Here is a 23,956-nt window from a genome sequence, read left to right as displayed (position 1 = left end):
GAGTTATTACTTTGGGGGATTTACTTCGCTTCAATACACTTCTTTACTCTCCGTTCACGTTACGTCTGCTGCCCACCATGCTCTTTGCATCCGCCGTCATGTTCCTCGTCGTCGCCCTCGTGGCCCTCTGTTCGCTTACCCCGCTGTTCCCCTCGGCCCCCTCGCCGACCGCTGTCTCCTCCGTCCTAGTACGGACCCTTGTCCCTGCCCTCGGGCACACCGCTGACTCCACCCTCGTCATCGCGCGAGCCTACTTTCTCCTTCCCAGGAGCCCCCTAGTGTCCCTCGACCCCCTTGCCAAGCCTTCGCACACGGTTCCTTACACTATGTTGCGTGCCTTATGGTCGACCGACACCCTCTCTCCGAAGAACACCAACACACTGCTACCATTCGCTTACGCCGCCCTCTTCCTCCTAGCCTGGACAACAGCCTACCTACTCGGTAGACTTCTCCCCCGAGCTAGGGAGGAACCATTCGCCGACCAAACCCCCCCACTATTGACACCCCGACGCACTCGACGACTACAACGCCTCCTCCTCCAACGTGCTGCCCCTTTTGGAAACCCTACAGGAAACGACCCGGGTTGGTGTTTCCTAACTCTAACCTCCAGGGACTTCCACCCCTACCTCATCGGCATCGGACCATACCCATCGCCTGTCAAAGTCTTGAATACCCTTCATCGGTTAGGAGCACCACTACTCCCTGCCCTGGTCACCCGCCATGGGGGCACAGCACACGTCACCAACGCCCCCGGCGCCTACACGGCCACACGACTCTTACGGACGAGAAGGGTAGGAGCCAAACTCAAGATCGGACAACTACACCACCCCGGCGACTGCGAACCCTTTGAAGTACCAATACGGCTATCTCGGAACAAGGACGCACTCCAGGCGCTGGTGGACACCGGAGCCACCGGATATGGGTTCATTGACGCTTCCTTCGCCAAGGCCCGCGGATATTCCCTTGAAGAACTCGCGACCCCAAGACATTTGCAAGTGATCGATGGACGAGCCATCGCCTCCGGAGCTATCACCCACTGTTGCAAACTCCGCCTCGAGATGAATGATCATGTGGAAGGGGCCTCCTTGTTTGTCACCAAGCTCGGCGACAAGAAAGTGGTCCTCGGACTCCCCTGGCTACAACACCACGCTGCCGAAATACGGTTCGCCGACCGATCCATCTCCTTCCACGCCGAACGCTGCCAACAGCACACTGCAACTCTCTGGACCTCCACCCTCACCTGTTCCCCATTGACCGCCTCTGCCGCCACCCCGCCGCCCCCGCCAATACCCCCGAGACCAAGCACCGCCACCCCCTCGCGCCCGCCGCAGATACCCCCAAGGCCAGCCACCCCTCGCCGCACGATTACCCTGTCCGCCGCCCGATTCCGCAGAGAAGCACAACAACTGGACAACCAGCTTTTCCTCCTCGCAGCCCGAGCCCCAAGCCCAAACTCATCGCCGCCCCAATCAACTGATGAACTGGTCCCTGCCGCATACCACCAATACCTCCACCTGTTCCAGGAATCCGAGGCCCAAGCGCTCCCCAACCACCGGTACATCGACCACGAAATCCCGTTGATGGAAGGCAAGCAACCACCCTTTGGCCCCCTGTACGGCATGTCCTCGGAGGAATTCAAAACCCTGCGGGAATACCTGGATGACCAGCTAGCCCGAGGGTACATCCGTTCATCTTCGTCCCCTGCAGGAGCTCCCGTCCTGTTCATCAAAAAGAAGGACGGATCCTTAAGGCTATGTGTGGATTACCGCGCCCTCAACGCAGTCACCATCAAGAACCGCTACCCACTGCCGTTGATCAACGACACCTTGGACCGATTAAAAGACGCCAAGGTATACACCAAGTTGGACCTCCGCCAGGGCTACAACCAAATCCGAATCAAGGAAGGGGAAGAATGGAAAACAGCCTTCCGAACCTGGTACGGGCTGTTCGAATACCCGGTCATGCCCTTCGGACTCACCAACGGCCCCGCTACCTTCCAGGCCTTCATGAACGATACCCTCCGAACCCACTTGGACGACTTCTGCACGGCGTACCTCGATGATATCCTGATCTACTCCAACACGCCCGAAGAACACCAGCAGCATGTCCGCATTGTCCTGGACAAACTACAAGCCGCGGGCCTCCACTGCAAGCCAGAGAAGTGTGAGTTCCCCGTGGATCGTACCGAGTACCTGGGGTACATCATATCCGGCGAGGGGGTCACCATGGCAACCGACAAAACAAAGGCGATCCAGGAATGGAAAACACCCACCTCGGTCCACGACGTGCAGGTCTTTTTGGGGTTCGCCAACTTCTACCGAAGATTCATCCGCGATTACTCCAAGGTAGTATCCCCCATGACGAATCTGTTGAAGAAGGACGCCCCGTTCATATGGACAACCGCGGCGGAACACGCTTTCGCCCAACTAAAGGAAGCTTTCACCACCGCCCCGGTACTAAGGCACTATGACCCCGAACGAGTGTGCATAGTGGAAACCGATGCCTCTGACTTTGTTGCGGCAGCTGTACTCTACCAGAAGGACGACCAGGGAATCCTACACCCTGTAGCGTTCTACTCCCACAAGATGACGCCAGCCGAGTGCAACTACGACATTTATGACAAAGAGTTGCTAGCGATCGTACGCGCGTTTGAAGAATGGCGAAAGTACTTGGAACCCAACAACCAAGAAACCACGGTGTACTGCGATCATAAGAACCTGGAGCACTTCATGTCCACAAAGATCCTTAACCGTCGTCAAGCCCGCTGGTCCTTAACGCTGTCTTCCTTCAACTTTGTAGTCACCTACCGCCCGGGTACGAAGAATGGGAAACCTGATGCCCTCACACGTCGATCTGGAGATCTCCCTAAGGAAGGGGATGAAAGATTGACCCAGCAGCACCAGGTTGTACTAAAACCAAAGAACCTTCGTCTGGCGGCCGCACTACAGACCCCCACACCCTCCAAAGTGGCACCATCCCGCCAAAGGGAACTAGAGACCGCACTGGCCAAGGACCCTCTTTCCAAACAACTCATGAAGGATATCGCAGCCAAGAAGAAACACTCCCGCTTCTTACCCATAGGCGAATGCACAGTTAAGGAAGGATTACTGTACTATCAGGGCCTACTATACATCCCTGACGACGCCGCTATCAAGTTGGAGATCCTCCGCACCCACCATGACGCACCTTCGGCCGGACACCCAGGACGGGCACGCACGCTGGAACTACTGTCCCGGAACTTCTACTGGCCCCAAATGCGGAAGTACGTTGCCCGTTATGTGGACCACTGCGATACCTGCTCCCGAATTAAGCCGGCCCGACACGCCCCGTATGGTCTCCTCAAACCACTGGCGCCCCCAGTCAAACCTTGGTCTTCGTTATCCATGGACCATGTTACAGTCCTACCCGAGTCCCAAGGATCTAACGCCATCTTAGTAGTGGTCGACCGGCTCACCAAAATGGCCCACTACATCCCCACGAGAGACACCGCCGACACCCCGGAACTGGCCCGACTATTCCTACAACACATCTGGAAAGCACACGGGGTGCCGAAAGACATAGTATCAGACAGGGGCACAACCTTTACCTCGCAGTTTTGGAAGTCACTCTGCGGCCAATTGGACATCAAACCCCGATTCAGCACAGCCTTCCACCCACAAACAGACGGACAGACCGAAAGGGTAAACGCCATTATGGAGCAATACTTACGGGGCTACGTCAACTATCAACAGGATAACTGGGCAGAGTTTCTTCTCCTGGCAGAATTCGCGCATAACAATGCCTCTACGGAACCGTTGGGAGTCAGCCCGTTCTTTGCCAACTATGGGTATAATCCCCAACTAGACGTCCTCCCTGCTGAAGAAACGCGCAAAGTCACACCGAAGGAGGTACTGGAATTTGCGAACGCAATCTCCACCTTACAGGCTGCCCTGCGATCAGAGATCCTGTATGCACAAGCCGCCGCCGCTGAGAGTGCAAACGCCGCCCGACTTCCAGAGCCCCGACTCGAGGTAGGAGATATGGTATGGCTATCGAGAAAACACATACGCACCGCTAGGCCATCGGACAAACTAGATCACAAACGACTAGGGAAGTTCAAAATACTCGAACGCATCGGATCACATGCCTACCGCTTGGAACTCCCCGCCTCGATGAAGTCCCACCCAGTATTCCACGTTTCATTGCTAGAACCTGCTCGGACCCAACCTTTGCCAGGCCACATACAACCACCACCACCCCCGGTAATCGTTGAAGGGGAGGAGGAGTTTGAAGTACAGGAAGTACTGGACTCCCGAATACGGCATCGGCAATTACAATACCTAGTCAAATAGACCGGCTACGAACAGCCCACCTGGGAACCGGCTCGGAATCTCGATGCGGAATTAGGGGCACTGCAACGCTTCCGCTCCCTATATCCCAACAAGCCCGTGGCAATCCTTAAGAGGACCTTGCGTAGGAAAGTATAGTTTGTTACGGTTTCTTTCGCAAATGAAACCGCTCTATGTTACGTTCCCTGGTGTTTTGCCTACAACCATTTGCTAACTTGCTATGCACTTACTTTTACCTCGCCTCCCGCCTACTTGCTCGCAGGAGCTCGCTCTTCGAGAGGAGGGGCTAAACTGTTACCAACCACTACCGCAACACGGAGGAAGCATGAGTCATCGGAAAGTGCCGGAAGTTTCTGCGAAGGATTAGTAATCGGGTTGTTTCTTCTTTCTTATATATAGGGGTGCTTGCCCCCTCACTGTCTACTTCTTTCCTTACGCAACATCTTGTATTTTACTTTGAGTTATTACTTTGGGGGATTTACTTCGCTTCAATACACTTCTTTACTCTCCGTTCACGTTACGTCTGCTGCCCACCATGCTCTTTGCATCCGCCGTCATGTTCCTCGTCGTCGCCCTCATGGCCCTCTGTTCGCTTACCCCGCTGTTCCCCTCGGCCCCCTCGCCGACCGCTGTCTCCTCCGTCCTAGTACGGACCCTTGTCCCTGCCCTCGGGCACACCGCTGACTCCACCCTCGTCATCGCGCGAGCCTACTTTCTCCTTCCCAGGAGCCCCCTAGTGTCCCTCGACCCCCTTGCCAAGACTTCGCACACGGTTCCTTACACGTATCTATATGGGGAATAAGGCCACAGAATCCCATTCAACGAGTAAGATGGTGTCAGGACAGGCTTCACTGGACATACGAGGACTGTTTTAGGACTGTATAGTCAGATGAGTCTACATTCAATACCGCTGCCTTTGGCCATAAACATTGGGTGATGAGAACCTCAGAAGAGGAATATCACGCCGACTGTATCGATGAGACCTGGAAGTCAGGAAGGAAAAGTGTAATGGTTTGGGGTGCATTCTGTGGAGAGATGAAGACAGAGTTAGTCTTCACACTCCCCGGTGTTACCATAAACTCCAGAGTCTATGTGGACCAAATCCTATAACAATATCTTATTCCATTCTGTAACAATACTGTGAATAGAATAGATGGATACGGGTGGTGGAAGACAATCCACTTGGGCATAAAGGTCAGGAAAATATATGCAGACAGATTAACGAGATGGATGTCATTCCTTGGCCTTCACAATCACCAGATCTCAATTTAATTGAAGCACTATAGAGGAGATGGAGAGTGAGTGGGGAGAGACAGTTGGACGAGTTGCAGACTCAGAGGTTCTGAAAGTCATGCTGAGAAATGCCTAGAATAATATTGGCATAGATAGATTGGATACCTTGATTGGAAGTATGCCTCGTAGACTAGAGGCAGTGATTGCTGCTGGTGGCAGGGCTACCCCATATTAGATTTATTGTCCCGGGTTTTTTCACTACTTTTAGTATTGCACTCGAAATAATATTCTCCAGACTTTTTTCCTACATACAAATAATTGGTCTTGGCTGCATATGCGATCAAAAATCATTGGTAGCCACCTGTTGCACCCATACTAAATCAGGACAATCAATCGGGCTTCTCGGTATTTAACGTGAACACCCTGTACATCAAACAAGACCAAGAACACTTGCAGCAACTCTAGAGAGGTAGTTTATGTAACGGGGGTCTATGAACGTAGGGGCTATAGTGCCAAGGAATACAAACCGAGGCGAAGACGTAGCAATAGGTACTTTAGACTATGGGCTGTGGGGCAGTTCTACCTGGTATGACAAACCAGTTGAACCCTATGGCGAGGCTTAGAACAATAGTAGTATTCGTAGAGTAAATACAAAGTTTCCGTGAAGAGAAAAGGAAAGGAAGGAAAACATGAAAAGGCACGAGACAACGCCCCCTTATATATCCAACTCCTAGTCTGTTGATGACTAATACCTCGCGTAACGGAAACTTAAAGAACATAACAGAACCCCCATTACAAATCCTGGTTCGATTGCGCAATAGCTCCTCCAAACGATCCAATCTATCGCCTTACCCAACAGGTAATATTGCCGTTACAGTTTACCTACCAAGCGTCCTGAAAGCCTTGAGGGCCAAAGGCATATGGCGAAGGATACAGGTTTGCGGATGCATTTTGGTGGCAACGACACAGCATTTTGTTAACAACTAATGAGGTTTAAAGTATTAACTCGGAAGACAAATTTGGACATTAGTAGGGACACCTGAATTCGTTTTGATTAAACATGTTTTTTGCTGATACAACAATTCCAGACACTATTCATCAGCCAGTACTTTCTGACTACTAAGTAGCAACTAAAAAGGTGACAAAATATTTTTACAAAAACTCATCATTCATACAATACACCTATGAAGATTGGAAGATACCAAATAACTTTTTAAGTTTTCTGGCCTGCAACAAATACTTCAGTTACCAGTAAAATTCCTATATACCTGTTTGTAAAATCTTTTCCATTTTATTACAGTTGTAAAACTTGAAGAACCAAAACATTAAGATACACAGGATACTCCTAAGAGGAGTTGACAGTGAAAGTTAACAATCAGCTGGTAATTTTATAGCACAACTTAAAACTTCCTTATGCATTGAATTTTATTGAATCTTTTTGGCATGCAGTAAAATACTATCATGATACGAGAAAGAATTGTCAGAATTCAATTGAAGAGTTATATATGATTTTACCTGCGACATTGAACTCTATTTCTAACAGTTCTATACATATATTCTATTTATACTAAATGCGAATATTGTATGCTTACTCAGATGGGACTCATATGGATTATGGTACAAAAGAGTTCAAAAATCATGTATATAAAGGGCATTGTTAAGTGGTTGATAATATTAAATGGTAGTTGCTTAAATAGGAATAGATATGATTAGTCATTATTAACCTAACCTGAAGTAGCAATAAATCTCAGACATTTGAAACATTCCCCACCAAAATAGTCAAATTTTAAACCGTGATGACGGAATCAAAACAATTTTTTTGAAAATTGCTTTCTGCCACTCTATTCTTTAACTTCGGCTCTCTCACACTAACAAGCTCTCTTTTTTATTGAGGGTTGTAGTGGTTTCTCATTAACCCGTGAAATCATAGCATTGACGCATTCTGGTTATAGGTGTCCCCAACCATAGCGTATACTCAACCTCTGGTGGCCTCTCACCCGTAATCAACTCTCGCCCGGAGGCAACCTCTCACGAATTCACACCCGAATATACCCAGAAAAAGCAATACTCATTTCGATCCGCATAGTCCCTTTTCTCCTGCAAACCACGCCCTTTGGTAATCATCCGAACAAACTGAGATTTTGTGGTATTACAGCCGGCGAACTGTCAATGGTCGGAATCGACAGTTGTAAAATATGCCCTAATACTCTCAACTATGCCAATTGCTAGCTGATATGAATAACACCTTCGGCAAATTTACGGGCTTAATGAGATCTTGAAAGACTCGGACTTCTGTCTCAGTTACTACATATTCACGTTACGTACCCCAATTACTTACTTCCAAATAATTTCGTCAAGCGTGCACGTCTACATCTGCTCGCTATCATAATTATCACTCGAGTCACCCGTTGTGCTTACGCACATACGTTCCTATGGGGTTGGTATTAATATTAGGTATTCGAGGTGACAACTATCTTTCCTCATCAGTCAGAATCAAAATCGTGACCAAACGCGGTATGTCCTAGCGTTGTTCATTTAACGCCGTTCTCTCATTGACCCTGCGGTACACTCTCTTCACGAAGATCTGGCGTGTGATAAGTAACTTAATGATTGGTGATCAGTTGAGAGCATTAGGCTATATCACGTTCGGTCACGGTTTTTATTCGGACTGAAGGTCAAAGGGATATTCACGTCACCGTTGTTCGCTGGGTTGACGTCAGGATCAGAGTAAATGCCGCTTATTTAAAACCTTGACTCCGCTTAAGGTGAGAATCTCTAAAACTCTGCTATATTACGGGGCGGTATATATACAACGAACGGACACGGACCCAGCATTATGGAACTGAAGAGTTCGGGAGCCGTGTACTGTACATTCTTGCCAAGCATCCGAGGTTTAGTTTTTCTACTTCTCTAGCCTTTTTGTCGGAGCTATGCCATGTCTCATTTCTGTTCCTTATTTCCTCTATGCCCAGGTTCCGTAGAACACTAAGCGGTCCTAGTATTCCATTGAAAATACGATCATGTAATCAACGAATATGCTATTGAATAACTACAATACTATAAGAACTCATATCACACACAAGACCTTTCATATTCATTTCTGGACCCCAATCTACTCCTGAACGCCCCCTATCAGCTCTTTTCCGGTTTCCTCGCCCACCACAAATGCCTACACACCATATATATTAGCCTCCAATCCTGTGACATCTGTAGCTGTTTTAAAGGAACACCTACTGCTTAGAATATGCGTGGATCCTCTTATTTCGGGAGTCCTTCTCGGCACCTGCTACTATCTGACGAGCCTCGTCGACCGTCATGCCCAGCTCTCTCGTAAAAAGCGCCATACCAAACGCATCATATGCCGACTCGGCATTCAGCAGTAAGTATGCGCCAATCTCCTTCATCTTTGGGTCAGCGGCCCAGAGGCCAAGCGGCAGTTTGTACTTTCGGTAATCGGGCTGTTCAAATCCTGCGTTATTGAGGAGCGACTCGACGTTCGACACTATCTGGAACGCACGGCCTGTAACCTGTCAATACCGGTAACTCGAAGTAGGAAGGAGTAAAAGATACCATTCTTGTTAGCGGCTTTGTTTACAAGGTCATAAAACTTCCATAACCATAGATCCTCCGGGAATGTTCCGTCGTCACTAAATAAGCCCATATCGTACTCGGCAACCTCAATGTAACCACCAGGCTTCAAGAATCTATCCACAGCAATCAGCTCCAACCCATTCAAAAATAGAAAAGATAAACCTACTTGAACGCCTGGTCCATCAATTTCTGCCAATCTTTGATTGCCCCACTAAGATGGCGCATGTGAATGAAATCGAACGAGTTCTCCTCCCATGTCCAGTCTGACTCGGCATCATCGATCTGGAATTGAACGTTTGGAGGGACCCAGCTAGGTTGAATCGGGCTGAGATCTGTACCTATCACTTCTGCCGATGGGTATCGTCTGCATGATATTAGTGACTGCTTTCACAGGGTCAAAAGGGTTATTGTGGACTTACTCCGCCATATCAATGGCCCAGATACCGGTTCCGGTGCCGAGATCGAGAATGCGTTGTGGGTTATCAAGGGGTGCCAGGTGTAGCCGGTCTTTTAACATGAGAAGATAGATATGGTGAATGATGTCAAGACTGAGTATTGCGTTAATATTTTTCCAGAGCATCTTATTATTCCGAGGACTTACCGATTTTATTCTTTCTACGGAACGAAGAAAGGAAACTGTTAGTTTGCTTACGCGCCACTTCGAGCACATTGGATCTTTACCTCGTCGTTCGGCAAGATATAGTTTCTGTTGACTTGTTAGTTTGTATTTATTTTAGCAGGACGTGGTAAATAAATTAAACACATACCCGTCCTTGTACGCATGGTACCGACGGCCATTCTCATACCGGTACTCGAAGATTGACGATGAAAGAGACTCGGTTGAGAATTCACTACAGGGTCAGTACCTCCGCTAGTGTAGTTATAGCTAGAAAGGGCAGCTTACGATCCACTCAGATAGTCGGAGCTTTCGTCGCGATCACCTTGGGCACTCTAGTAAAACACACCTTGTTAGCTCGTGGCAAAGTAAATAACAAAGCAAGGGCAGGAAGAAAGACTATATGTCAACACAAGGTTAACTTACAGGATCGACGGCGATTCTTTGCGAGTCACAAGCTGACATTGTTAATGATGCAAGTTCTAATTATTGGTGCTTCTCGGATTCAGAACAATTAGATTTTGATTTGGGGGGGGGATGGAGAAGCTCTTTATAAAGCAAACGATTGAGCGAGTGGGGTGGGCGGAAATACTACGTAGTTCAAGCTAGTTATATGTATTATGCACATACCCAACGTGAGTACCCAACGTGAGTCGAGCGGGTTGTTACACGACCATATGCTGGTAGGCTGCGAAAGGAGACGTGTATTTCTTTACTTGTCCAACGAAACCTTTCTTTCGAGGGTGAGGGAGATCCATAAAGTCCCCGTGCTTTAAGGCTTCCCAGAACCAAACCCAGCCGGTGGATGATGTGAAACTTGATATATACATACTTCCGCGAGCAGGGTAGAGTACTCGGGCAAGTACTCTCTAAAGTACGGTGACCTAGTGTTCTTTAGTACGGTAAGCAGGGTGCCGGTGGAATGGCGATATTGAACTTTTCCTCCATGTATGTACGGGAATTACTCCCCTCAAAGGGGAGAGACACTGAAATGTACGTACTCTGCATACAAACTGCAATTAATGGAACTAAAGTAATCCAGCTGGAGTACTATACTATAGAATTGTAGATGCTTGGACCCGCGGACCCCACTGGTAGAGTAACATATTATGCAAACGGCTCTGCCCAGAATAGACATTCAAATTTCGCTATTACCAAAAAGGCGGAGTACCTACATCAACTTGCGGATCAAGCCGCCATTTAGGTACATACACATTAATCTTTTCAAGAATTACCTAAGTGTTACTTACAAAGATTAAAAGCACTGTGCCTCTAATGAGATAACCATGAAAGAAAAGCTTTTCGATATATCGAGATAGCTTTCACAGAAAATATTGCGGAATCCCACTCGAGGTTGAAATTTTGTGCATATATCCATACAGAAATACTCTTAGACAGTACTAATCCCAAGGCTCCTGTCCCGGCAGATCATTGGCATTCATTCCCAACCTACAGACAGACGTGACAGGTCACATCTTACTCCTGATGCATGCAGGCGTGACTTGACTACTCGGGGCAGGCAATAAGAACCTGAAAATGCAAGCTGCAAGCAGGTGCTCAATTTGGTGTAGCTTTTCGCCAGCCGCGAATCAGAGGTTGTTACCATCAAAAGTCATTTTCAGGTTCTTCTTACCTGCCCCGAGTACCTCGCTTCAGCATTTCAAGCACATTGCTCGGTTCTTCACCTGATTTGACTGTCGCTGCAGAAGACATTTTTTCTCTTCATGCTGCCCAGTGAGAGAGGATAGCCGCGAACCGTCTCGCTTCAATGTTCTTGGTAGAGACATGCAGGCTCTTGAGGTAATCACTGGTTCCTGCCCTGGAGATGTGTTTTCTCTTCGCCTTACTGACATCGGTATCACCCCTTCCAACTACAAATAATACATAGTTGTCAGCGCTTCCGTCCAAGACTGCCAAGGCCCACGGGACATCAACATTGTGAACTTCACGACACGAGACAGGTAGTATCTCGTATTTCAACTTTGACTACCAGGGGTTGAACATTTGAGTTGCCTTGAGTTAAGTTCATCGTCTGTAGCAATAAGTAGGTGTGTATGTACCGGTCCAGTTCAAAAGCCACCGCACGACAACCAAAACGTGGCATTTACCCACAACACAGTAACACTGATAAATTCTTGGTATTGCATATATATACAAATAAATATACTTATAAGTACCTCAATTTATGAATTTCGTGCCCAGAAAATAGTTATAAAAGTAGTTAGGTTGCTCGGTATGGGTGTGATTTTGGTCTTGGCCGGAGTTTCAAGAAGAAACCCACGGTTCATGCAAAGATTAATATTTCTGCAGTCCGAATTTTTGTAATAGACATTTGTATTCCTGGAATATGTTTTGCAAAGCGTCATATCATCATTCACCACAGGTGTGGTGGGGCATGAAGTTGAAAAGGGTTTCTTGGTGTGGTTTCGTCGTTGGACAATGACACATACTTTCAACACGTATTTCGAGACGTCACGCTTTCCCGGAAGTAGAGATATTTGCGTGATAACAGCGCATATATTTTGATTATGAGGCAGCTTAGAGTAGGCAGTATGATACTCCTCTAGAAGAACACTTTCAAGGTATATGCAGTGAGACCGGCAGCCCACGAGGCTATCCCTGTAAGGGATAAGCACATTTGCGGACAAGGTTCGCTCTACACTCGGATTGTTTAAAAGTGCAATCCAACTGGTACCTTCTGCCTGGGCCGTCACGGGCGTTCCCAGATTCCCACTACTTAGTAAATCGGTGCCAATATGCGTCGGAATGTCCCCCGCAAGTCCCGTATTTTCGGTCTGGCATGTGTGCTGTCCCGAGAACCACTTGTACGGGTTGGCAGGGCGTACAGCAACATACCTACCTTCAGCTACCACGAAAAGCTCAACTCGCAGAGGCTGTTGAAACCTAGGTAGTCCACGATGGTGTTGTTAGCGTCGATGATCCCCTAGGTCGAGGACCGTTCATAGCTCCCGCACCTCTCACCCCCCGCTCGGCAACACCAGCCGGCAGCTCCACAAATCCGGCGGTAAAAAGGGGTTAGTTATGCCCCATGCAGATCAATTCTCATCAAGGCGTTTAGATGCTTTTTGTTATCCTCTGAGACCACTTGACTGACTGAGTTCGTTAAGAGAAGATCGCTCATCTAGAGCAATCCACATGAATCTTTGAGGATCAGGAAGTATGAGTTCTAGGTTGTATTTATTTTATAATTTATTACTTACTCGGATAGCCAAAGACTTGTATTTTGAGTTTTTCCTCACATTTTCGGTGGTTTCGGAGACTTAATTAACTCGAACATCTGAAGATTACGTGGTGAGGCGTAATGCTGGTGGTGGAGGGTTGATCCAGTCGGAAGTTGATCTCAGTCGAAGCGCCGCTAAGCTACCGCAGTATCATAAACGCCGGGGTCAGTATTTAAGTAAAAGCATGCATCGCAAGGAAAACTGATCCGATGATATGACCAGTATTAGGATCATGGCAAAAAAACCTGTAACGACTCGACAAGGCTGCTTTCCCCGTGCAAGTTAGGGTGCTGCAAGCTGTGGAGCCGCGGCGCCGCCAGGCGTGAAAGAGTGTACGTGCAGGTATGTACAGTCACACCTCGCTATGTCGTTAGCGTGTTCGAGGAGCTCAGTCCGTACGAGATAGCAAATATACGAGACAGCGAATAATAATTCCCAAGCTGACAGGGGTATGGGATCAAAAAATCATTTTTGAATGGAATTCCATGCTGAATCTATCTAAATAACTGGAATTCGACAGGTACCTAATTAGAGATAGATACAGGTATCAGTTGTTAAAATATCCTGAAGTTCATATAAAGTTATTGAGAGGTTTAACTCCTATAGATAAGAGATGGAGCGATCCTCTGAGCCTAGTACTCTGAGCCTATGTACAGAGTAGTGAATCTCACTCCTCTATTAGAATAGCTGCTCCCTCAACCCGCGCTATAACTGCTGCCTAGACCTAAAAATCTGAGATAGCAAATATGATTTGTATGGAGACAGGGGTATCTATTCTCAATTTTCAATACGATCCGAAAAGTGCCAAGATACGAGATAGCAAATAGGTTTTGGTGTGGAAAGCAAGTAGCAGGCCAATTCGTACGAGAGAGCGAGAGATCCGGGATATCGAGATACGACATAGCGAGGTGCGACTGTAGTTACATGTACCTCTATCCCGAGATCGCAGTCGAAAAAAATGTTTGTGGCATTATAGAAGAGCCTATGTTAGCAAACAAGAACACAATGATTTCCGAGGCGCGTGCTCTTCAACTGCAGGGTTAGGGTTGGCCACCTGGTTCATCATGTCCCATCACTCGTAGCAGTTATCTTTCTCACTCGCGGAGATATTTCTACAACGTGGTTCCACCCGAAAACCGGTTTTGCATCGATCCGATCTTTGGTTCGGTTCTGGACCCCGGGGACCTTTGCCTTGCACAGACTCGCCGCAAAAGGAAATAATGTGGGCTACAGCTTGCGGTAAGATTATTGGAGGAGTCCTATTGGCTTGCCCAGCCACAGAAACCCTGTTTTGAGACCCCTGTTTCTACCTCTCGCTGTACATACATGCATTCCCCGCGTTTCCCCTCATGTGGCTGGTTTTATCCCTCTGTCACACTTGTGAGATCGATTATTTAGGTTACCCAGTGCAGGTGTCTGCCGCTGCAGATTAAGTTGTACGTACTGTCATTGGCTGCCCGGCTGTGTTTCCTTCTGATGCTGATGAATAATATTAATTTTACATGCTTTACCACCGACTCACGTGCCACAGTAGAACACTGTTACACCAATTGTTACGAGTGTTACACCTGGCGTTATGTAGACACAGCCTGAGTGAGCCGGGTCCACACAAACCTAAGACGGGCGGCTTGCTGCTTTTGTTGCATGATTATACTGCTATCCGATGCCCCTGTCTAGAAATTTTATCATTTATTATTATAAATTTATGAGAACCTTCAGGTAGATTTCTTCAACTGTAGGGCACAATATTGTGTATATTTGACGTTGAAATTGTTCGCAGAGGTGGGTTTCCTAGAGATCCTATTTTCGGACGGAGGTGCGTGAGAAGAACTCTATGCATTATCAGCTTGCTATGCAGAAACCTTCTAACTGTGCCCGTATCAACCGCCCCCTGTGCGTATACTCGATTAAGTGAGAACAAGCGGACACATTAGGATGATAAGTGTAAAATATATCCAGCTTCCACGACGAATGGCCAGACGTCGGATATAAAGAAGTGAAACCAGTTCCCATAGCTGTTCCAGATTCCGTGCCTTAGTAGTATGTGTGTTAATTGGCTTCTGAGGCGGTCTTTTTTCTTTTCTCTCTCTTTTTTTGTTTAATTCATTAATTGGTCTCGATCTCATAGGTCCCTGAACTAGGATTGACTCAAGTATTGCACCGGAAGAGCCTCCAATCTTCCAGTCGCGGGTTCCATATTCCAGGTTTTATAAACTGAACCAAAGGATACTTATATCGGAAAAGTGACACTCTGAACCTATCCACCTGATAAGTTCTCGCGTGCGTAGATGTCGAACCTAATATAATACCCACTGCAAGAATTCTAGAAACAACTTCCGATAGTTGTTTTCAATAGCCGTCCAAGCAGCTACTTCAGTTGTACGCGATCTTGATCTAACTCCACACTAATTAGTCGACATAATCAACATCCTTTATCTTAAGTGGAATTTAAAACTAAGATCACGAACCGTCGTTGGTAACAACAACACTCCAGTCTATATATAGTCACTACGTATACATGAACAGAAAAAACCTAACAAAAAGATTTAAGGGTCTTCGCTTAATCTTTTTCTAGTATGTACCTTAAAACGTTAGGTTTCAACTAGCTTGTTGTCGAGACTCCTACTCGCTAAAGGAACTCCTAGGAAATATAATATACACCCTTTAAAACATTCTCTATCAGTAGGAGAAGCTTTTGGGTGGATCGGTTGACTGATTTGGGCTTGTTAGGTTTGAGCCCATAAGTCAAGTTTTCTCAGACCCGCATTCACATGTAGTCACGTTAAGAATAACGCGATATTCGAAGCGAGCTACCACTAGTGAGCCACAGCCCAAATTGCCAAATTATAGGTTGATGTATTCATACATATTGATTGCTAGAGGACTCTGTGACAAACATGAACGGAAATGAAGACTAAATACCTGTGATGCATGTGGTTACGTGGACGTTCGAGAAAGAAGAGTCGATGGGAGAGGAGATACTGAGTAGAGGAGGAAACGCGGGATCAATAGTCGGAACAAACAGCAGCGGGTAAAATACTAGCGTGAAAGGTTATTCGAGAGGCTCAATAGGCTAGAACTGACATCTACAATTGAACCTAGTAGTGACACTCTGGCATATTACAATATGTATGCCAGTGTCTCAACCATAAAGCTAGGTGAAGACGACTTCCCTCTTCATTATTTTTCACAAACTAGATCAGCATTTGACCCCTTTATCTATGACGCTTCTAGCGTAAATGGAGATGAGAGAAAGTACATAACCATGACCGCGGCCGGGATACAGCAGTCATTGTACAAATCTGGCCGGTCGATGTTCAGCCAGAACCTTTGATACGTCAATACGAAAGGTTCTCCGAGCTCCATGCCAATTGCACAACCCATCCCGGTCATATCATCATCATCATTATTATCATCATCATGAGCAAATCAACATCATCGATTACCCACTCGCCTCACAGGGGGCACGTCGGCTTTGAGATGTGATGGCCATATATATGGTACTGCTATCTTGATGGCATATCAGATTTTTGGGGATTGTGAAGATGAAGTGTCGGAGGGTTCAGAGACTTCGTAGTACTCAAAGCTGTATAAACACGAGGTGATACCCAAAGCTCATGAGCATCTTATTCGCTTTAAATTAACTAACTCTGTGTGTGTGAAAGGTATTAGGAGCAATCGATACGCAGTTTCCGTCAGTCGTAGTAGCCGTAGTTCGCAAATCGACCTATCATCAGGGGGATATATCTCTGAATAAACGGTGTTTACCACCGCGAAGACTCTAATTGCACTCTATGCCACAAAGCAGGGGGGATTAAGTAAGCCTATAATCTAAAATATATTTCAATCTACTGATCAGTGGGACACAGCGCGTGTTCTGTGCTATTACAGGGCTACATCCCCAAGGAGTCCTTCGTCGCTTAATAGAGTGGGCATGTATATGGTAGGCATGGCCTCGCCGTACCCGAAGACAAGGCCTTCGGACTTAAAGCTTAAATGATTGGTTCGATAACCATTCACGTTACCCAACGCTTCTTCTACCAGAAGTGGAGACAAGGGATGTCTTGTCGATGCTATCATGCCAACCCTTTGTAAGAATGTCCGTATATACCCTCAATAAACATTATTCATCGTTCTAACATGTATCAGAAATATTGTGCCTTTTCCCGAGTGAAGCTACAGGTATTGTTGTACTGTTTTTGATATAAGAAAGAAGGTATTAAGAAGAGAAATCGAGGAAACACAAGGGACAGGAGACTCCGCATGTCTGGGTTACTTTGACAGAATGAGGGGGCCTTTCTATACGTGGGTGGATGTGCTCTCTGCAATAATTGTATAAAAAACTGTCTCGGAAAGGGTAGCAGCCCTCAAAGCTTTGGGTTACCCCAGGATTAAGCTACGGGCAGTGAATGAGGGAGTTTCAGGGGTGATTTTCTCGCTGGTCTTGCGATGAACACCGCTATTTCCAAATATCCCGGCTCACTGTCGAATAGCGGTTTAATTAATCAATGGTCCATGTCTGTGATGCGCCCGTCCATCGTGTATTGACGGTAACACCATGTAGATTAAGTTACTATAGCACCCACCCAATTTCGTACGTCAGGTGTCAGATCCAGTAATATTTCTCTACCACCATGTGTCAGGAAGATGGAGGAGTGTATATAATTAAATAGTATGTCGCTACAATATGTGCTGATGATTCTTAGGGCATTTGTCTAGAGAGCAACACTGCTCTCTATTTAAATATAATAAATACTAATCAGTATATCTTTAAATCGCATTTTTAGAATAATCCCACTCGTCACTATAAGCAACTTATATATATTGATAAAAGCTTTCGCTCGCTTTCGGCCGGAGTGGGAAATGATATCGCTTAGGCATCGACCGCACTCGTTTACCTGCAACTCAAAGATCTAGATCACAGTGCCAATATTTGAGAGGCTTATACTACTAATCAGCTGAGTGTCAAAAGTACACCGTACATGACTGACTCGCCTTAAAACGGATACTATGCGTATGCATATACCCGCGGGCGTCTATAGCTACATCTTATAGGTAGTCTTTATGGTTATGGTCATCTTCAGAGTGAAAAAGAATGGTAGTCAAACGATTTATCTATCCAATTTCACTGCTGTGAGACGCTGACATCATCCCTGCTATCTTTAATCCCAACCCCGTTATAACAGGACATCCTTGAATTATTCACAATTTTTTTTTTTGCTTGGCTCTACGTACCCACGTACCACTAATAAGAAATCGATTGCCACCCACGGATTGGGGTTTGAAAAGCAAATCCAGAAATCGGGGTGGGGTAAGTATCCACTAGGCGACTTGAGACACTGCTCTTCTAGACTCGTCTCCATGATCCTATAAGTGGATTCACCACTGAAACACAATTAATGAAGTAATTAATCAATTAATTAATTCACTGAAACTAAGTTGCCATAGTACGAGTGATATTCTATGATCGGTCTAGCCGATGACTCAAATGCATTGCTAACAAAACGCGTTGGTTAGAGCCTCTAAGACTCACTAACATGCATAGAACTAGTCATAACCTCTGTGCAAGGCTCAGAGATAACTCTAAAACCCCACACTAATGAGAGGGTCATAGTTACTCGATCACGATAAGGTATGGCCAGTAGTCAATAGCGATTCTAAACAACACTAGTACTACACATGTAACTTTTAAAATATTGAATGCAATGATCCCTATGAGACTTCGTTCCTCTCTCGAGTCACATATTACTCCGCACTAACTGGTGAGCGCTACGAGTAACGGTTCATACGTGGCTTTGTTGAGTCTTGCAAAGGTTACCTGTATATAAATGAGGTTGAGAATTTATGATCATGTATCATTTCCATCCCGAATAGGAAAGGTTTGGTTTTTGAATTGGGAACCGTCACGCTTGATCACTCGCCCACCATGTGTACCCCCAAACCGGGGAGTGTTATAATTACTTGATCAATGGTTAGAGAATAAATCCAGTTTTGGCAAAACACTCGGTTTGAGAGTTCTGGCAGAACAGCAGAACAGCGTGGTGCTATGCCTCTTACCAAGCGTTTCTTTTGTCACAAATTCCCTCTACACGCAGTTCCATACAATTTATATCCGGCCTGACGGCCCAAAGGATACTTTTCTCGAACATCAAAAATATGAACATGTCTCCCTCTCTCCGTGAATTTCTCCCCAATCCCAACAAGAAATACTTAAACCAAATGAATAAGTATGTCAGTACACAAACCACCGTATCTGTGTATCAGAATACCAAAAGCCCCCACCCCTAGGCCACCTAATGCGCTCGTTTAGCTAAGCGTTCGGAATACCCCCTGCGCAGAACCTCCCCCCCCCCTCCCCTCCCCACGAAGTAAAAGACCCTAGATAATAACATACGTGGATTCATCCATATCCCCGACTTGGGCGGCTGCGGCATTGGTTGGGAGACATACGCTGTCTGCTTGTAAAGTCTCCTTGATGTCCTGCAGTAACAACTCCATCGGGTTGATGTATGCAACGACTTTATTTTTGACGGAATGACCAGCGATGATGTGACCACATACACCCCCGCAGCGATTGTCGACGACCCATGCCCCAGAATCACCATGATCTATATATAGAAGGGTGGTCAGAGTGAGACGTCATTACTTTGAGTGTTGGGTAAAAATGCAGCTAGCTGTACCTCCAATTTCACCAGTGACATTCCAGCTCCTCGAAAAGGTCTTCCGACCAGACATCCTGATTGAGCTAATAGCCTGGCTTATCTCACCCCTCTGTAGCCCACTCGTACGGCCTATACCGTGCACCGCCAGGCCGCCGAAGTTAACCATCGGCACATAAGAACACGGCTCCGAGTCTTGTTTATCGAGTGATGACGTAAGGAATCTCCCACCGCCCTGAATCAAATTACGCTGTCCCAACCGGTCTGCGGATATTTCAATCAATGCCCAATCAATCTCGTGCTTTTCAGACTCGAATATAATCCTCCTAATACCCGAAGAGGCAAGGAACGTTCCTAAATGGTATTCCTCAGTGACTGACTCGCTTCCACTCTTTTCTTCCTCAAGGAGGTCCATTTCGGCCGGTTGAACTACCACAATACGTTGGACATGATTCCTTTCAAGCCCGGGTTTATCTCCGATAAAGTCATCGCCTTCGATGGTATTATCTCTCCCATCATTCTGATAATCAACTTCACACACTAAGCTTTCAGACAGACTTTCCTGATCGTACTCAACATCGCTTCCGCTACCTCCCTCGCTCCCGCTACCTCCCCCCTCCGATTCCGGATACAGAGGCACGTTTCCTATCTAAATTTGTAACCAATGTATTGTTTAGCGCGCTCTAAACCGGATATTAACGTACATGTATTTTACTTACATCTACATGTCTAGGCCCACCGATCAGCTGGCCCTCTTCCACGTAGGTGTTTTCATCGGTGGCCGAATGACAACTAGCGTAAGTCTCTACCAGTGTACGAACGCGCCACGCATCTTGCTCCTCTGTCGGATGATCATCAGTATCCACTAGATGATGTACCGTTAACCCGTATGGCTTTTCATCAACAAGGACAAGCCCGCCATAGGTTGCAGCGGGCAAATGTATCCCGTCGCGGCAGGCTCCTATAGATGCGCCTGGTAAAGGCCTTTCTTGACGCTTAGAATCTCGGTCTTCTCTTCCTCCGCCAGATGACCTTTGAACAGATCCCTTTCTGACTTTCAGGCTAAATACAGCCCTGTCGTAAACGAATTTCTTGAGAAGGCGCTTGACCAATCGGCTACTCTTACAGGTTACCACGATTGTTGGTCGAGATTGTTCCCGACAGGTTCCGATCCCGAGCAGATCAATAGATACTGACTCTTCCGCAGGGAGGTGTTTCTCGAGAATTCTTTCAAGTCGTGGAAGCACATCCTTTCGCCATTGCATAATTTGTTCATGAGTAGCCGTCACCGGGAATACTTCGTCCTGTGTTTCTTGTTTTTCGGACCCCCTGGGAAGATCAATATCCATGCGTAAAGATCTATCCGTACTTGTACTTTGTGTATCAATTCCTTCTCTAGATTCTGCCTTCCCTAGAGACCGAGTCCTCTCATAACCTTCTAACTGTAGTATTGCAATTTGTCAGCTAAAGGGTGAGTATCTGAATGGTAGGGTGTACGTACACCTAAACTCGGAATTGCTGACCATGTACCCGTATATGAGCGCTGTATAATGCGATCCCTCTGAATGTTACGACCTGGTTAGTTATGGGGGAAGCTAGATATATATAGATTGATTGCATAGTATCACCCACCGAGTACGTGGTGGACCTAGACGAGCAAATATTTAGTATCCTTGTAAATTTCCAGAACATATTCCCTTGACGGATTATGTGGTCATCATTACCCCCAAGGTTACCCTCGAGCGTGCTACGCCCCATACCACCACCTCCTGACCAATCGGATCCGTATTCAGACTGCATCAACTCATCGATTTCAACCCATTTACTCACATCATTGTTGGCACCCACATATCCTAGGCGTGAGTCATGAGGAGAACCGTTAGAAGCGACAGTCTCTCTCTCGAATATTACCAATAACACAGTCCGCCAGAGACTTCCGGTATCAGCGTTTCTTAGTTTAACATCATTCCCAAATATTGCATCCGCAGACTCTTTCGTTGTCGGTACAGCCTCCCCCGTGTCTTTGGAAGAAGGGATAAATCTACAAAAGAAAGGCTCCTCAAAGTTCAAATTACGCTCGGAATCCTCAAAAAAGATGATATTTTGATCATCAATATTTCCGTGGACCCACTTGCAAGCGTGGAAGAAAAGGATAGCGCATATGAGTTTGCGAGCAATCGAAAATCTCACTCCAATGTCTTTCGGTAACTGTTTTTCGGCGAGAAGTCGACGAAGTGACACCGGAGGGGACTTTTGTGAGGCCCAGTGCGGAATGCGGTACAGAAGCTCCACCCGACCTGTAGCTAAATTTTCGAAATAACCCCCGAGAACCAAAACTCGCATCTCATCTGGCTTTGGCAACCGTAGCCTTTGTTGATACTTGGTCCTAACATATACCATATCCCCCAAATCTGTCGTGGCTTGTTCCATAGTCCACTCGGTACGGATGGAAATCAAACCACCCATGGGAGGTCCATCCATATCACTCTTTTCAGAATATACCCCAATTCCATCATATGAACCGGATGAAATAAGATTATCGGGTGTCAATAACGGAACTGGCGAGGTAACTTTACTTTCATCTATCAAGTCAAGCATAGAACCGAAGTTTTGTTCGATTTCCGAGGAACCAAGTGACTTGAGGAATATAGGATCGCTGTCGTTAAGTTGGATCTTCTCGTTGATCATAGTTGGCGCAGTGGTCTTCATCAAGGTAGCGGTTAAAGCCCATTCTATAGTTTCGCGCAATGTTCCCGGAAGATTGGAATAGAGAGAGCCGACGAGAGGAAGTAAGTCCTCCCTGAATCTCACCGGGTAATTATAAGGGACCCGCCCCATAATCCGCATGCCACACAGGACACAGCGGATTCTGTTAAGTATTCGAATGTGATCTCGAAGGAGAATTAACGAAGAATGATCCTTGTAATCGGAAATAGTTGCACCCCATAATAATAGTCGCTGCTCCACAACTTGCATAGACTCTCGCCTCACCAGTCCGCGTTTGCGTTCAATAGTCGAGTCTCCTGAGATTCCTGCAACTGCCAACATGGACGCAATCTCCCGACATAAGTCGGAGCAACGGGCGATTAGATGTTGTACGCTAATTAGCTGAGGCTCGTCATCACCGGTACCCCAGGGGCCGGTGTGCCTTCCTTCTCGGAACAACTCATCGTTCGCGGGATCAAAAACAAAGGGGTTGATGTGTCTTTCTCCCATACTCGTTTGATGCGTGGACGTGTGCAAGGTGAAATGTTGATGTTGACGTTGACAGAGCTAGATAGAGAGTTGAAGGCTGAGCTGAGAATTTTCTGGCCGGCGCCCCCGCACGGATCGATTAAGGGGGACGCATGTACAAGAATGGAGCGCATACTGCGCACTATGAAGCACGCATACCAATAGTTGAAGTAAGACCCTCCGCGGCTCAAAGAATGTACGGATCTTTGAATGGGGGCTCTCAGTTTCGCCTTGATTGCTAGTAGGGATGACCAATTAATCACGCCATGGATTGTTTCACAGGCTCGCTGCGGTGATCAGGCCTTGCACGTATGGCACTGCAGTGGGTAAATAACATCTAGAATAATCATGAGGACAGTATATCGTATAACTGTGATACCACACAGAATATATATACCTCTGGTTGACTCTGTGTAGAGGTTCGGAGACAAATTGCAAAGTGATAAAGCTTTAAATTTGGCGGTCTGTCAGCTGCAGTTGGAGAAACAACACCAGTACATTCTCTGTCCATATGATGACAAAGATGGATTAGAAAATAGATTTAGTTGGGAAGGCCCACGATTGATGGTTGTTGGTTACATGTATGTATTGTCCTTGAGGCTTGAGGCTTAGGTTAGGTGCACGTACACGTAGGTGAATACATGCATTGATTCGATATAATCGAAGATCAAATACAACAGGGCCATGGTCACGTGACAGGTTTCGAGAGGGAAAAAAGCCGAGTATTCTAAAAGCAATGATCTAAATGATTGGAGCCGGTGCTGAGTTCTAATCTGACAAAAGTAGGCATGTAATTAACGTCAAAAGTTCTTTGCCAAAGTACATGTACACCGATACAGAAATCATATCTATGTCATAAACACCCCTCAGAACCTGTTCAGATCCTCTAGGATGTTACCACAAACAAGAATATACAGATACATGCACGTAAGTCAATGCTTCCCGCTTGCCGGTTACACAAGACGTTGAGGTTTCCTGTCTGGAATCGATGTCCATGAACAGATCTAGACAAAGACCAGCAATCTGCATATATTGGCCTCTGATTGGCCCGAA

General features: G+C 46.5%; 4 protein-coding genes across 4 annotated transcripts; 2 read left to right on the top strand and 2 right to left on the bottom strand.

Moving 5' to 3' along the window:
• Positions 1–326: 326 nt before the first annotated feature.
• LAJ45_05908 (uncharacterized protein) lies at positions 327–1,477 on the top strand (the record flags this gene model as incomplete). Its single annotated transcript, XM_046115477.1, has 2 exons — positions 327–1,372; positions 1,435–1,477. 2 exons carry the CDS (start codon positions 327–329, stop codon positions 1,475–1,477), a joined length of 1,089 nt encoding a protein of 362 aa, XP_045971526.1.
• A 1,555-nt stretch (positions 1,478–3,032) lies between these two features.
• LAJ45_05907 (uncharacterized protein) lies at positions 3,033–4,331 on the top strand (the record flags this gene model as incomplete). The annotated part of the gene is made up of 1 exon (XM_046115476.1): positions 3,033–4,331. The coding sequence occupies one exon, from the start codon at positions 3,033–3,035 to the stop codon at positions 4,329–4,331; it is 1,299 nt and encodes a 432-aa protein (XP_045971525.1).
• Positions 4,332–8,791: 4,460 nt separating this feature from the next.
• On the bottom strand, positions 8,792–10,233 carry LAJ45_05906 (uncharacterized protein; the record flags this gene model as incomplete). The annotated part of the gene is made up of 8 exons (XM_046115475.1): positions 8,792–9,081; positions 9,132–9,265; positions 9,319–9,516; positions 9,572–9,700; positions 9,805–9,858; positions 9,920–10,003; positions 10,057–10,103; positions 10,195–10,233. The coding sequence occupies 8 exons, from the start codon at positions 10,231–10,233 to the stop codon at positions 8,792–8,794; spliced, it is 975 nt and encodes a 324-aa protein (XP_045971524.1).
• A 9,155-nt stretch (positions 10,234–19,388) lies between these two features.
• On the bottom strand, positions 19,389–22,885 carry LAJ45_05905 (uncharacterized protein; the record flags this gene model as incomplete). The annotated part of the gene is made up of 8 exons (XM_046115474.1): positions 19,389–19,618; positions 19,691–20,318; positions 20,389–20,998; positions 21,105–21,111; positions 21,171–21,230; positions 21,302–21,317; positions 21,394–21,438; positions 21,500–22,885. 8 exons carry the CDS (start codon positions 22,883–22,885, stop codon positions 19,389–19,391), a joined length of 2,982 nt encoding a protein of 993 aa, XP_045971523.1.
• Between the last annotated feature and the right edge of the window lie 1,071 nt (positions 22,886–23,956).

The sequence above is a fragment of the Morchella importuna genome (genome assembly GCF_003444635.1).
Source record: "Morchella importuna strain M04M26 chromosome Unknown Morimp01GS016, whole genome shotgun sequence".
In the NCBI taxonomy this organism is placed as follows: Eukaryota; Fungi; Ascomycota; class Pezizomycetes; order Pezizales; family Morchellaceae; genus Morchella; species Morchella importuna.
This window is presented reverse-complemented; position numbering and strand designations above follow the sequence as displayed.